Genomic DNA, 17,040 nt, shown 5'->3' on the forward strand with positions numbered 1-17,040 from the left:
GACATCATGTGTTGTCTTCATTATAACACTTACATAAGACTTTTAAAGTCATTTTGATAGTAGGCTAATATAACTAATATAGACACTTACATCATGTGTTGTCTTCATTATAACACTTATATAAGACTTTTAAAGTCATTTTGATAGTAGGCTAATATAGCTAATTAGACACTTACATCACGTGTTGTCTTCTTTATAACACTTATACAAGACTTTTAAAGTCATTTTGATAGTAGGCTAATACAGCTAATATAGACACTTACGTCATGTGTTGCCTTCATTATAACACTTATATAAGTCTTTCAAAGTCATTTTGATAGTAGGCTTATATAGCTAATTAGACACTTACATCACGTGTTGTCTTCTTTATAACACTTATATAAGACTTTTAAAGTCATTCTGATAGTAGGCTAATATAACTAATATAGACACTTACATCATGTGTTGTCTTCATTATAACACTTATATAAGACTTTTAAAGTCATTCTGATAGTAGGCTAATATAACTAATATAGACACTTACATCATGTGTTGTCTTCATTATAACACTTATATAAGACTTTTAAAGTCATTTTGATAGTAGGCTAATATAACTAATATAGACACTTATATCATGTGTTGTCTTCATTGTAACACTTATATAAGACTTTTAAAGTCATTTCGATAGTAGGCTAATATAGACACTTACATCATGTGTTGTCTTCATTATAACACTTATATAAGACTTTTAAAGTCATTTTGATAGTAGGCTAATATAACTAATATAGACACTTACATCATGTGTTGTCTTCATTATAACACTTATATAAGACTTTTAAAGTCATTTTGATAGTAGGCTAATATAACTAATATAGACACTTACATCATGTGTTGTCTTCATTGTAACACTTATATAAGACTTTTAAAGTCATTTTGATAGTAGGCTAATATAGACACTTACATCATGTGTTGTCTTCATTATAACACTTATATAAGACTTTTAAAGTCATTTTGATAGTAGGCTAATATAACTAATATAGACACTTACGTCATGTGTTGCCTTCATTATAACACTTTTATGAGTCTTTCAAAGTCATTTTGATAGTAGGCTAATATATACACTTACATTATGTGTTGTCTTCATTATAACACTTATATAAGACTTTTAAAGTCATTTTGATAGTAGGCTAATATAACTAATATAGACACTTACATCATGTGTTGTCTTCATTATAACACTTATATAAGACTTTCAAAGTAATTTTGATAGTAGGCTAATATAGCTAATATAGACACTTACATCATGTGTTGCCTTCATTATAACACTTATATAAGTCTTTTAAAGTCATTTTGATAGTAGGCTAATATAGACACTTACATCATGTGTTGTCTTCATTATAACACTTATATAAGACTTTTAAAAGCATTTTGATAGTAGGCTAATATAGACACTTACATCATGTGTTGTCTTCATTATAACTCTTATATAAGACTTTTAAAGTCATTTTGATAGTAGGCTAATATAGACACTTACATCATGTGTTGTCTTCATTATAACACTTATATAAGACTTTTAAAGTCATTTTGATAGTAGGCTAATATAGCTAATATAGACACTTACATCATGTGTTGTCTTCATTATAACACTTATATAAGACTTTTAAAGTCATTTTGATAGTAGGCTAATATAGCTAATATAGACACTTACGTCATGTGTTGCCTTCATTATAACACTTATATAAGACTTTTAAAAGCATTTTGATAGTAGGCTAATATAGACACTTACATCATGTGTTGTCTTCATTATAACACTTATATAAGACTTTTAAAGTCATTTTGATAGTAGGCTAATATAACTAATATAGACACTTACATCATGTGTTGTCTTCATTATAACACTTATATAAGACTTTTAAAGTCATTTTGATAGTAGGCTAATATAACTAATATAGACACTTACATCATGTGTTGTCTTCATTGTAACACTTATATAAGACTTTTAAAGTCATTTTGATAGTAGGCTAATATAGACACTTACATCATGTGTTGTCTTCATTATAACACTTATATAAGACTTTTAAAGTCATTTTGATAGTAGGCTAATATAACTAATATAGACACTTACGTCATGTGTTGCCTTCATTATAACACTTTTATGAGTCTTTCAAAGTCATTTTGATAGTAGGCTAATATATACACTTACATTATGTGTTGTCTTCATTATAACACTTATATAAGACTTTTAAAGTCATTTTGATAGTAGGCTAATATAACTAATATAGACACTTACATCATGTGTTGTCTTCATTATAACACTTATATAAGACTTTCAAAGTAATTTTGATAGTAGGCTAATATAGCTAATATAGACACTTACATCATGTGTTGCCTTCATTATAACACTTATATAAGTCTTTTAAAGTCATTTTGATAGTAGGCTAATATAGACACTTACATCATGTGTTGTCTTCATTATAACACTTATATAAGACTTTTAAAAGCATTTTGATAGTAGGCTAATATAGACACTTACATCATGTGTTGCCTTCATTATAACACTTATATAAGACTTTTAAAGTCATTTTGATAGTAGGCTAATATAGACACTTACATCATGTGTTGTCTTCATTATAACACTTATATAAGACTTTTAAAGTCATTTTGATAGTAGGCTAATATAACTAATATAGACACTTACATCATGTGTTGTCTTCATTATAACACTTATATAAGACTTTCAAAGTAATTTTGATAGTAGGCTAATATAGCTAATATAGACACTTACATCATGTGTTGCCTTCATTATAACACTTATATAAGTCTTTTAAAGTCATTTTGATAGTAGGCTAATATAGACACTTACATCATGTGTTGTCTTCATTATAACACTTATATAAGACTTTTAAAAGCATTTTGATAGTAGGCTAATATAGACACTTACATCATGTGTTGCCTTCATTATAACACTTATATAAGACTTTTAAAAGCATTTTGATAGTAGGCTAATATAGACACTTACATCATGTGTTGTCTTCATTATAACACTTATATAAGACTTTTAAAGTCATTTTGATAGTAGGCAATATAGACACTTACATCATGTGTTGTCTTCATTATAACACTTATATAAGACTTTTAAAGTTATTTTGATAGTAGGCTAATATAACTAGTATAGACACTTACATCATGTGTTGTCTTCATTATAACACTTATATAAGACTTTTAAAGTCATTTTGATAGTAGGCTAATATAGCTAATTAGACACTTACATCACGTGTTGTCTTCTTTATACATAACACTTATATAAGACTTTTAAAAGCATTTTGATAGTAGGCTAATATAGACACTTACATCATGTGTTATCTTCATTATAACTCTTATATAAGACTTTTAAAGTCATTTTGGTAGTAGGCTAATATAGACACTTACATCATGTGTTGTCTTCATTATAACACTTATATAAGACTTTTAAAGTCATTCTGATAGTAGGCTAATATAACTAATATAGACACTTACATCATGTGTTGTCTTCATTATAACACTTATATAAGACTTTTAAAGTCATTTTGATAGTAGGCTAATATAGCTAATTAGACACTTACATCACGTGTTGTCTTCTTTATAACACTTATATAAGACTTTTAAAAGCATTTTGATAGTAGGCTAATATAGACACTTACATCATGTGTTGTCTTCTTTATAACACTTATATAAGACTTTTAAAGTCATTTTGATAGTAGGCTAATATAGACACTTACATCATGTGTTGCCTTCATTATAACACTTATATAAGACTTTTAAAGTCATTTTGATAGTAGGCTAATACAGACACTTACATTATGTGTTGTCTTCATTATAACACTTATATAAGACTTTTAAAGTCTTTTTGATAGTAGGCTAATATTGACACTTACATTATGTGTTGTCTTCATTATAACACTTATATAAGACTTTTAAAGTCATTTTGATAGTAGGCTAATATAGACACATTATGTGTTGTCTTCATTATAACACTTATATAAGACTTTTAAAGTCATTTTGATAGTAGGCTAATACAGACACATCATGTGTTGCCTTCATTATAACACTTATATAAGACTTTTAAAGTCATTTTGATAGTAGGCTAATATAACTAATATAGACACTTACATCATGTGTTGTCTTCATTATAACACTTATATAAGATTTTTAAAGTCATTTTGATAGTAGGCTAATATTACTAATATAGACACTTGCATCATTCTCAACCAATATTCTACAACACAAACACAACGTTGAAACAACGTTTGTTCAATGTCAGGTTGTGACGTTGCTTTGACCATTGAATTTTGGTCATTTCCCAAACAACAACAACGTGGATCCAATGTTGCCTAAAATGTTTAAATACAACTATTTTGCAACCTTGTTTCAAAGTCCGTTATAAAGGACGGGTGCATGCAATCAACGTTGTATTAATGTCTTGTGCCTGCTGGGTTGTCTGACATGATCATGCAGGCGGCACATGACTATGGTCTATGGAAACGCTGCCATCTAGTGGACACAACAGTGCACACTGCAGTTTGGTGACATCATGTGTTCATGTGTTCATGCTTTGGTCTTTTAGAGCGCTGAAATTCTGCAGCCCAGGAGGCCCCGCCCACGTGAAGCTCATCATCGAGTGGGAGTACAGACTCAAAGACTGGTGAATAAAGCACTTTGTAGCCTGACATTCCAGTTGTTTGTGTGTTGAAAAAGTGTTTTTGTCCACAGCCTGTTTGGGAACATCCAGGAGGAAGTGGTGAAGGACGCAGAGAGCGTGCGGAGGCAGCAGCAGCAACATGTCCAGCAGTACAGCTGCACCTTGGACCAGTGCTTCCAGCTCTACACCAAGGAGGAGCAGGTGTGCACCTCACTGGCTGAGTTCTTGTTCCACCTCACTGGGCGTGTTCCCGCTCCACCTCACTGGGCGTGTTCTTGTTCCACCTCACTGGGCGTGTTCTTGTTCCACCTCACTGGGCGTGTTCTTGTTCCACCTCACTGGGCGTGTTCTTGTTCCACCTCACTGGGCGTGTTCTTGTTCCACCTCACTGGGCGTGTTCCCGCTCCACCTCACTGGGCGTGTTCACGCTCCACCTCACTAGGCGTGTTCCCGCTCCACCTCACTGGGCGTGTTCTTGTTCCACCTCACTGAGTGTGTTCACGCTCCACCTCATTGGGCGTGTTCCCGCTCCACCTCACTGGGCGTGTTCTTGTTCCACCTCACTGGGCGTGTTCTTACTCCACCTCACTGGGCGTGTTCTTGTTCCACCTCACTGGTCGTGTTCTTGTTCCACCTCACTGGCCGTGTTCTTGTTCCACCTCACTGGGCGTGTTCACGCTCCACCTCACTGGGCGTGTTCTTGTTCCACCTCACTGGTCGTGTTCTTGTTCCACCTCACTGGGCGTGTTCTTGTTCCACCTCACTGGTCATGTTCTTGTTCCACCTCACTGGGCGTGTTTTTGTTCCACCTCACTGGGCGTGTTCTTGTTCCACCTCACTGGGCGTGTTCCCGCTCCACCTCACTGAGCGTGTTCTTGTTCCACCTCACTGGTCGTGTTCTTGTTCCACCTCACTGGGCTTGTTCTTGTTCCACCTCACTAGGCGTGTTCATGCTCCACCTCACTAGGCGTGTTCATGCTCCACCTCACTGGGCGTGTTCTTGTTCAACCTCACTGGTCGTGTTCTTGTTCCACCGCACTGGGTGTGTTCACGCTCCACCTCATTGGGCGTGTTCCCGCTCCACCTCACTGGGCGTGTTCCCGCTCCACCTCACTGGGCGTGTTCACGCTCCACCTCACTGGGCGTGTTCCCGCTCCACCTCACTGGGCGTGTTCTTGTTCCACCTCACTGGTCGTGTTCTTGTTCCACCTCACTGGCCGTGTTCTTGTTCCACCTCACTGGGCGTGTTCTTGTTCCACCTCACTGGTCATGTTCTTGTTCCACCTCACTGGGCGTGTTTTTGTTCCACCTCACTGGGCGTGTTCTTGTTCCACCTCACTGGGCGTGTTCCCGCTCCACCTCACTGGGCGTGTTCTTGTTCCACCTCACTGGCCGTGTTCCCGCTCCACCTCACTGGGCGTATTCACGCTCCACCTCACTGGGCGTGTTCCCGCTCCACCTCACTGGGCGTGTTCACGCTCCACCTCACTGGGCGTGTTCACGCTCCACCTCACTGGGCGTGTTCACGTTCCACCTCACTGGGCGTGATCTTGTTCCACCTCACTGGGCGTGTTTCCGCTCCACCTCACTGGGCGTGTTCTTGTTCCACCGCACTGGGCGTGTTCCCGCTCCACCTCATTGGGCGTGTTCCCGCTCCACCTCACTGGGCGTGTTCTTATTCCACCTCACTGGGCGTGTTCTTGTTCCACCTCACTAGGCGTGTTCTTGCTCCACCTCACTGGGCGTGTTCTTGTTCCACCTCACCGAGCGTGTTCCCGCTCCACCTCACTAGGCGTGTTCATGCTCCACCTCACTGGGCGTGTTCTTGTTCAACCTCACTGGTCGTGTTCTTGTTCCACCGCACTGGGCGTGTTCCCGCTCCACCTCATTGGGCGTGTTCCCGCTCCACCTCACTGGGCGTGTTCTTATTCCACCTCACTGGGCGTGTTCTTGTTCCACCTCACTGGGCGTGTTCTTGCTCCACCTCACTGGGCGTGTTCTTATTCCACCTCACTGGGCGTGTTCTTGTTCCACCTCACTGGGCGTGTTCTTGCTCCACCTCACTGGGCGTGTTCATGCTCCACCTCACTAGGCGTTTTCATGTTCCACCTCACTGGTCATGTTCTTGTTCCACCTCACTGGTCATGTTCTTGTTCCACCTCACTGGTCGTGTTCTTGTTCCACCTCACTGGTCATGTTCTTGTTCCACCTCACTGGCCATGTTCTTGTTCCACCTCACTGGGCTTGTTCTTGTTCCACCTCACTGGGCTTGTTCTTGTTCCACCTCACTGGGCGTGTTCATGCTCCACCTCACTAGGTGTGTTCATGCTCCACCTCACTGGGCGTGTTCTTGTTCCACTTCACTGGGCGTGTTCTTGTTCCACCTCACTGGCAGTGTTCTTGTTACACCTCACTGATCGTGTTCCCGCTCCACCTCACTGGCCGTGTTCCCGCTCCACCTCACTGGGCGTGTTCCAGTCAGCTTTGTAGTCTGGAAAATATGGTAATCTTCCGCCAAATGGGGAAGAACATGTTATTTTGTCGACTAACGTATACTACATTGCTTTGTTTGGAAACAATCAAGATATGTAAATAAACTTTCTGTGTAAATAACTCATTTCACAACGTATATATCTGCGCCTTTTAGTCCGGTGCGGATAATATATCACCACAAGGCGATTACAATAAAAGGTGTGTTATTGTTTGTTATGGCGCCATCATGACGAAGACTTCTGTTTTGTTTGATCAGCCGTTTTACTGCCGTGTTACACACACACACTTTGAAAACAAATAAAAGATATGTAAATAAACATTTACAAAATATTTCTGTGAAAATAACTAATTTCACAACGTATATATCTGCAGCTTATAGTCCGGTGCGGCTAATATATGGAAAAATATTTATTTGTTTCCTAAAAATGTAGTGGGCGGGGCTTATATACCGATGCGCTAGAGATGCGCGGTTTGCGGGCACAACCGCGGAGTCCGCGGATTATCCGCGGATCGGGCGGATGAAATTTAAAAAAATTAGATTTTATCCGCGGGTCAGGTCGGGTCGGGTGGTTGAAATAAAAAAAAATTAGATTTTAAATAGATTCAGGCGGGTGGCAGTTAAACCAATTGGTAAATATATATACATAGTTAAATGTTGTTACCCACATACGAAAAACGAGCAGGCACCTGCAGCATATGCCACAACAGAAGAAAAAAAAAAAAAGAGATGGACACTTTTACGGAGCGGAGAAGTGACGCCTCGCCGGGGTCCGGGATCGAGGCCCCTTCCCCCGAGAGGGCCCCACCGGGAGCCGTAGCTGAGGCGATCCGCGAGAAGGGCCCGACGCACGTCCAGGGTCACCACCGCACCGACACCCCGCCTTGTCCGCCTTCGCCGCGGCCGGCGTCACGCGCAGCAGGTAAGCAGCTTACCTGCCCGCCACCCCCGTGGCCGGGGGCTCGTAACAGGGGTCACTCCGCGCGCTCCGGCCGCGCAGCTTACCTGCCCGCCACCTCTGTTGCCGGGGGCTCGTAACAGGGGTCACTCCGCGCGCAGTGCGCTCACGAAAGGGGTGGGGCTCACCCTGGTTGATATAGACAGCAGCTATAGGACGGTGGCCATGGAAGTTGGAACCCGCTAAGGAGTGTGTAACAACCCACCTGCCGAATCAACTAGCCCTGAAAATGGATGGCGCTGGAGCGTCGGGCCCATACCCGGCCGTCGCCGGCAGCGAGATGCGCTTGGAAGTGCGCTCAGCGCGGCTCCCATATGATTGCGCACTGGTGTGCGTCTGGGCCGTGACAGCGTGGCACGCGAATGTCTGTGCTGCATTGGATCAGTCTCCTTTCTTTAACAGGCAAAAGCTTTATAACCTCACTAATGCCTTGCATCGTCTATATTAGATATATAACAACGAGCGGGTGCGGGCGGATGCGGTTCTGATCAAATGTTAGATCGGGTGGATTGCGGATGGTTGACGACTTTCTGATGCGGTTGCGGATGAAATAATTGCCTATCCGCGCATCTCTACGATGCGCTCTATAGTTTGAAATATGCAGTCATTTTTCTTTTCCATCCCCGACCAAACAACACACATATAAAGTTTCTACACTGAATAAATGTGTTTGTAGAATGTGTTGTTCCACTGCACTAAAACTAGTTTGATAGAAAAAGACATTCGATGGACAGATGAACTGATTCATTGATAGTATTTAGAGAAATAATGTTTTGGTGCGGCCCTACTCTGTAGTGTATTGTAAATGTTTGTCACTATTTGAAACGTGAGTGGGTCCAAATGAATATAGAACACCCTTGCCTTGCAACAATGGTGCCACCTTTGAGGGCGATTAGAAAGCTTCCCTCCTGATGTTTGTCCCAGTGATCCAGCAGTCCTAAAGGCGTGCTGTTCCTTTCAGCTGGCGCCGGACGACGCCTGGAAGTGTCCTCACTGCCAGCAGCTGCAGCAAGGCATGGTGAAGATGAGCTTGTGGACTCTGCCCGACATCCTCATCCTGCACCTCAAGCGCTTCCGGCAGGTGGGCGAGCGCAGGAACAAGCTGACCACCTTCGTGCACTTCCCGCTGACGGGCCTGGACATGACGCCGCACATGGTGAAGAAGCGCACGCACGGCGCCGCACCTCACCCGGGATGGAAAGGGTCCAGACGGTCCGACCTGGCTCCTCCGGACTTCCTGTACGACCTGTACGCCGTGTGCAACCATCATGGAGGAATGCATGGCGGCCACTACACAGGTCAGACATCACACGCAAGAGGAGATTGTAAAATAAGAGGAAATTCTACCAGTTAAGGCATTGGTGTCTAAAATGTGGCCCTAGGGCCATTTGTGGCCCACATAATTTAATATGGTTTAATATAGTAATAATTAAATTAATATTATTTAATCTTTATAATAACATCCATCCATCTGGAGCCTATCTCAGCTGCATTCGGGCAGAAGGCGGGGTACACCCTGGACAAGTCGCCACCTCATTGTAATAACATATTTATTATAAATTGTATTTATGATTTTAATTTTAATGTAATGTTATAACTCATTAATAACATAATTTAATATAGTTTAATTTATAGTAGTTTAACATAGTAATAATTAAATTAATATAATTTAATAGTAATAATTAATAATAATATTTATAATAAATTAGTAACATCATTTAATATAGTTTAATATATAGTAGATTAATATAGCAATAATTAAATGTATATAATTTAATATTAATAATAATATATTTATTATACATTTTACTTATCATTTTAGTTTGCAATGTAATAATTTATAATAATATGTATATTATGTATAACAAATTAATAACATCATTTAATATAGTAATAATTAAATTAATATATTTTTAATAATATTATATTATAAATGTTATTTATATTTTTAATATAATTTAATATTTATAATATTATGTTTATTATAAATTGTATTTCTAATTTAATTTGTAATTTATGATATTTATATTATGTATAAAACATTAATAACATTATTTAATATAGTTCAATATATAGTATTTTAATATAGTAATAATTAAATCAATATAATTTAATATTTATAATAACACTATATTTATTATACATTTTATTTATCATTTTAATTTAATAATTTACAATACCTTAACATAATTTACTATAGTTTAATACATAGTTTTAATATATATTAAATATTAGGAGTGTCATAAAAATTAGATTTTTTTTTTTAAAATAAATTGTGATTCCTCTTTGTAACAATTTAATAATTTATAATAATATTTATATTATTTATAATAAATTAGTAACATCATTTAATATAGCTTAATATATAGTAGATTAATATAGCAATAATTAGATTTATATAATTTAATATTAATAACATATTTATTATACATTTTACTTATCATTTTATTTTGTAATTTAATAATTTATAATAATATGTATATTATCCATCCATCCATCCACCGCTTATTCCCTTTGGGGTCGCGGGGGGCGCTGGAGCCTATCTCAGCTGCATTCGGGCGGAAGGCGGGGTACACCCTAGACAAGTCGCCACCTCATTGTAATAAAATATTTATTATAAATTGTATTTATGATTTTAATTTTAATGTAATAATTTATAATAATATTTATATTATTTATAATAAATTAGTAACATCATTTAATATAGTTTAATATATAGTAGATTAATATAGCAATAATTAAATGTATATAATTTAATATTAATAATAACATATTTATTATACATTTTACTTATCATTTTAATTTGTAATGTAATAATTTATAATAATATGTATATTCTGTATAACAAATTAATAACATAATTTAATGTAGTTTAATATAATTTAATATAGTAATAATTAAATTAATATTATTTAATCTTTATAATAACCTCCATCCATCTGGAGCCTATCTCAGCTGCATTCGGGCGGAAGGCGGGGTACACCCTAGACAAGTCGCCACCTCATTGTAATAACATATTTATTATAAATTGTATTTATAATTTGAATGTAATAATTTATAATAATATTTATATTATTTATAATAAATTAGTAACATCATTTAATATAGTTTAATATATAGTAGATTAATATAGCAATAATTACATGTATATAATTTAATATTAATAATAACATATTTATTATACATTTTACTTATCATTTTAATTTGTAATGTAATAACTTATAATAATATGTATATTATGTATAACAAATTAATAACATAATTTAATATAGTAATAATTAAATTAATATATTTTTAATATTATATTATAAATGTTATTTATATTTTTAATTTGTAATTTATTAATTTACAATATTTGTATTATTTATAAGAACTTAACATAATTTAATATAGTTTAATATATAGTAGTTTAATATAGTAATAATTAAATTAATATAATTTTATATTTATAATAACATATTTATTATACATTTTATTTATAATTTTAATATAAAAATGTATAATATTTATATTATTTATAACTAATTATAACATAATTTAATATAGTTTAATTTATAGTAGTTTAACATAGTAATAATTAAATTAATATAATTTAATAGTAAAAATTAATAATAATATTTATAATAAATTAGTAACATCATTTAATATAGTTTAATATATAGTAGATTAATATAGCAATAATTAATTGTATATAATTTAATATTAATAATAATATATTTATTATACATTTTACTTATCATTTTAATTTGTAATGTAATAATTTATAATATGTATATTATGTATAACAAATTAATAACATAATTTAATATAGTAATAATTAAATTGATATATTTTTAATAATATTATATTACAAATGTTATTTATATTTTTAATTTGTAATTTATTAATTTACAATATTTGTATTATTTATAAGAACTTAAGATAATTTAATATAGTTTAATATATAGTAGTTTAATATAGTAATAATTAAATTAATATAATTTTGCATGTATAATAACATATTTATTATACATTTTATTTATAATTTTAATATAAAAATGTATAATATTTATATTATTTATAACTAATTAATAACATAATTTAATATAGTTTAATTTATAGTAGTTTAACATAGTAATAATTAAATTAATATAATTTAATAGTAATAATTAATAATAATATTTATAATAAATTAGTAGCATCATTTAATATAGTTTAATATATAGTAGATTAATATAGCAATAATTAAATGTATATAATTTAATATTAATAACAATATATTTATTATACATTTTACTTATCATTTTAGTTTGCAATGTAATAATTTATAATAATATGTATATTATGTATAACAAATTAATAACATAATTTAATATAGTAATAATTAAATTAATATATTTTTAATAATATTATATTATAAATGTTATTTATATTTTTAATTTGTAATTTATTAATTTACAATATTTGTATTATTTATAAGAACTTAACATAATTTAATATAGTTTAATATATAGTAGTTTAATATAGTAATAATTAAATTAATATAATTTTATATTTATAATAACATATTTATTATACATTTTATTTATAATTTTAATTTTAATATAAAAATGTATAATATTTATATTATTTATAACTAATTAATAACATAATTTAATATAGTTTAATTTGTAGTAGTTTAACATAGTAATAATTAAATTAATATAATTTAATAGTAATAATTAATAATAATATTTATAATAAATTAGTAACATCATTTAATATAGTTTAATATATAGTAGATTAATATAGCAATAATTAAATGTATATAATTTAATATTAATAATAACATATTTATTATACATTTTACTTATCATTTTAATTTGTAATGTAATAATTTATAATAATATGTATATTCTGTATAACAAATTAATAATATAATTTAATATAGTAATAATTAAATTAATATATTTTTAATAATATTATATTATAAATGTTATTTATATTTTTAATTTATTAATTTACAATATTTGTATTATTTATAAGAACTTAACAATTTAATATAGTTTAATATATAGTAGTTTAATATAGTAATAATTAAATTAATATAATTTTATATTTATAATAACATATTTATTATACATTTTATTTATAATTTTAATTTTAATATAAAAATGTATAATAATATTTATATTATTTATAACTCATTAATAACATAATTTAATATAGTTTAATTTATAGTAGTTTAACATAGTAATAATTAAATTAATATAATTTAATAGTAATAATTAATAATAATATTTATAATAAATTAGTAACATCATTTAATATAGTTTAATATATAGTAGATTAATATAGCAATAATTAAATGTATATAATTTAATATTAATAATAATATATTTATTATACATTTTACTTATCATTTTAGTTTGCAATGTAATAATTTATAATAATATGTATATTATGTATAACAAATTAATAACATCATTTAATATAGTAATAATTAAATTAATATATTTTTAATAATATTATATTATAAATGTTATTTATATTTTTAATATAATTTAATATTTATAATATTATGTTTATTATAAATTGTATTTCTAATTTAATTTGTAATTTATGATATTTATATTATGTATAAAACATTAATAACATTATTTAATATAGTTCAATATATAGTATTTTAATATAGTAATAATTAAATCAATATAATTTAATATTTATAATAACACTATATTTATTATACATTTTATTTATCATTTTAATTTAATAATTTACAATACCTTAACATAATTTACTATAGTTTAATACATAGTTTTAATATATATTAAATATTAGGAGTGTCATAAAAATTAGATTTTTTTTTTTAAAATAAATTGTGATTCCTCTTTGTAACAATTTTCAAAAATAAAATATTTATTTTATTTTTTTTATTTATTTATTTTTATCCGTCCTGTCCATCCACTCAGACAAATGATATAGTAGATGTAGATGATCTATATCTGCTGTACACATTGACTTTAGACAAGAGAAGTGTTGGATACGTCTCTTCTTGTCTTATTTGGATTTGACTTTATTAAATGTGTGAGTAGAATTTTATTTGAAGTAAATTAGAAATTGATCCGAGCTGTTTATCTATTTTATTGAGGAATGTAGTTCATCAAAGAACTGGCACACAATGTTATTATAAAAGTATTGATTTTGAATCGAGAATCGTTTTGAGTCGATAATGGATTCTGAATCGAATCGTTAACTCCAAAAATTGAATCAAATCAAATCATGCTGTGCTCAAAGAGTCAAAACCAGAGCAAACAAGTGAGATATAATTATAAAAAGTTGACTCTAATAACACAAAGTTTATTTCTTTCACAGTGTCATTGCTCAAAAAATAATAATGAATCAAAATCAATGTTGTTATGAATTGATGACTTAGTCATTACTTCACATCAAAAGTTACACTGATTACTCATGTGTTATTTTACTTTTTGGGTCAAATATTGCATATTTTGTGAGTTTCCGTACAAAAAATAACTTAAAAATAACTTACCGTATTTTCCGCACTATAAGGCGCACCTAAAAACCACAAATTTTCTCAAAAGCTGACAGTGCGCCTTATAACCCGGTGCGCTTTATATATGGATTAATATTAAGATTCATTTTCATAAAGTTTCGGTCTCGCAACTACGGTAAACAGCCGCCATCTTTTTTCCCCGTAGAAGAGGAAGTGCTTCTTCTTCTACGCAAGCAACCGCCAAGGTAAGCACCCGCCCCATAGAACAGGAAGCGCTTCTTCTTCTACCGTAAGCAACCACCCGCCCGCGTAGAAGAAGAAAAAGCGCGCGGATATTACCGTACGTTTCATTTCCTATGTGTGTTTACATCTGTAAAGACCACAAAATGGCTCCTACTAAGCGACAGGGATCCGGTTCATGAAAAGACGCAATCTCTTCATCCGCACACGGACTACTATTTCACAGCAACTGCCTAAAGACTTTCAAGAAAAGCTGGCTACTTTCCGTGCATATTGTAAAAACAAGATAGCTGAAAAAAAGATCCGGCCAGAGAACATTATCAACATGGACGAGGTTCCACTGACTTTTGATATTCCTGTGAACCGCACTGTGGATACAACGGGAGCACGTACGGTGAATATTCGCACCACAGGGAATGAGAAGTCATCCTTCACTGTGGTTCTAGCTTGCCATGCTAATGGCCAGAAACTTCCACCCATGGTGATATTCAAAAGGAAGACCTTGCCAAAAGAGACCTTTCCAGCCGGCGTCATCATAAAAGCTAACTCGAAGGGATGGATGAAGAAAAGATGAGCGAGTGGTTAAGGTAAGTTTACGCGAAGAGGCCGGGTGGCTTTTTTCACGCAGCTCCGTCCATGTTGATATACGACTCCATGCGCGCCCACATCACGCTGGTTTTTAATATATTATTAAAGTTTGACTGACCTATCTGACTGTTTTTTTGACATTCCTTTAGCGCAGTTAGATGCGGCTTACAACACGGGGCGTCTTATAGGTGGACAAAGTTTTGAAATATGCCGTTCATTGAAGGCGCGTCTTATAACCCAGGGCGCCTTATGGTGCGGAAAATACGGGTAATAAAAATGTATAATCGATGGATAGAAGGGAAGTCAAACGCTTGACCTTTTTATGAGTGGGTTGAATTCCCAAGAATTTGAGTGGGATTTTTTTTTAACTATGATTGTTATCAAAAAAATAATAATTCATTAAAAAATCACAGTTATGAAATGATGACCCTTTTAAAGCTCCGATTACTTCACATCAAACTTTCCACTTTGATTTGGGTTTTTTTGGAGGAAAATGTTGCTTTTTGTGTGTTTGCAACGTAGAAAAAAACAGTTTTATTTGAGGAAAGGACATAAAAGAAACATGAAAATGAAACATTCACACGTGAGATTTGACCCCAAAAATCATCCATTATTATTATTATTATTATTATTATTCTGCCCCACAATGTTCAGCCGATGGGAAGCGTTCAAGTATGAAAACGTTCGGCTCGACCAGGAATCGTGAACTCCCCAAAACATTCAATTAAAAAGTCAAAAAAAAAATTCCCGGGTTACCCAGAATTCCCAGTTTTCCGGGACATTTTTCCCGTTGAAAATGAATGGGCCATTTTCCGAACTTGCACAATTTTTCATCCAATTGGAAGCGTTCCAACATCCACACACTCCACTCACCTTGGACATTCTAACTACCATTTTCAAAGTTGAAAAAAAATTCCAGGAATTACAAAGCCCTATTTTTCACCTCTTCCTGGAAAATTTTCACAGTCCACATTTTCCAACCGTTTGTGATCATATTCCAACTTCAAAACATTCCTCTTAGTTGGGACAACAAAATTTTCGCTTTTTTTTCCTGTACGAATACCCGGTTTTCCTGAAATTCCAGGAATGCAGAAATACCAATTAAAATTCAAACTGTTACTATGTCAACATTTTTCAACCGTTTCGATAAATTCCAACACCAACCCATTCATGTCATCAAGGACAATTGTGCTAGTATCAATGTTTTGTAAAAATTTGCGGTTTTCCAGAAATTTCCAGGAAATTCCCATTCAAATGAATAGATGTATTCATAGTTCTACAATGCCCTAAATTCTCAAAATGATGCGCCATTTTAAAATTCGATTCCGACCTTTCAACCATCCACACACTGCTTTTCCCATATATCAAACACAAAACATGTTTTCCCTTACCCCAAATTTCCGGAATTTTCTCCCCACTGACAATGAATGGGCAATATACAATCTACTACATATCCCACATTTCTCATCCGATTCGAACTGTTTCAACCATCCACACACTCCACTCACCTTAGACAATCAAACTACCATTTTCAAAGTTTAAAAAAATCCAGGAATTCCCAGAATTCCGGGTTTTCCAAACCTCTATTTTCACCACTTCCTGGAAAGTTTGCACAATCCAAATTTTCCACCAGT

General features: G+C 32.9%; 1 protein-coding gene across 1 annotated transcript in view; it reads left to right on the plus strand.

The window, feature by feature from the left end:
* The window catches only part of usp43b (ubiquitin specific peptidase 43b), a 248,565-nt gene that overhangs the window by 213,321 nt on the left and 18,204 nt on the right, over nucleotides 1-17,040 (plus strand). The window contains exons 10-12 of the mRNA XM_061973859.2: nucleotides 4,583-4,660; nucleotides 4,729-4,858; nucleotides 9,068-9,404. Of these exons, the coding sequence (XP_061829843.2) occupies nucleotides 4,583-4,660; nucleotides 4,729-4,858; nucleotides 9,068-9,404 (545 nt within the window). The remainder of the gene's footprint in view (nucleotides 1-4,582; nucleotides 4,661-4,728; nucleotides 4,859-9,067; nucleotides 9,405-17,040) is intronic.

This window comes from Nerophis lumbriciformis, linkage group LG22 (genome assembly GCF_033978685.3).
Source record: "Nerophis lumbriciformis linkage group LG22, RoL_Nlum_v2.1, whole genome shotgun sequence".
NCBI lineage: Eukaryota > Metazoa > Chordata > Actinopteri > Syngnathiformes > Syngnathidae > Nerophis > Nerophis lumbriciformis.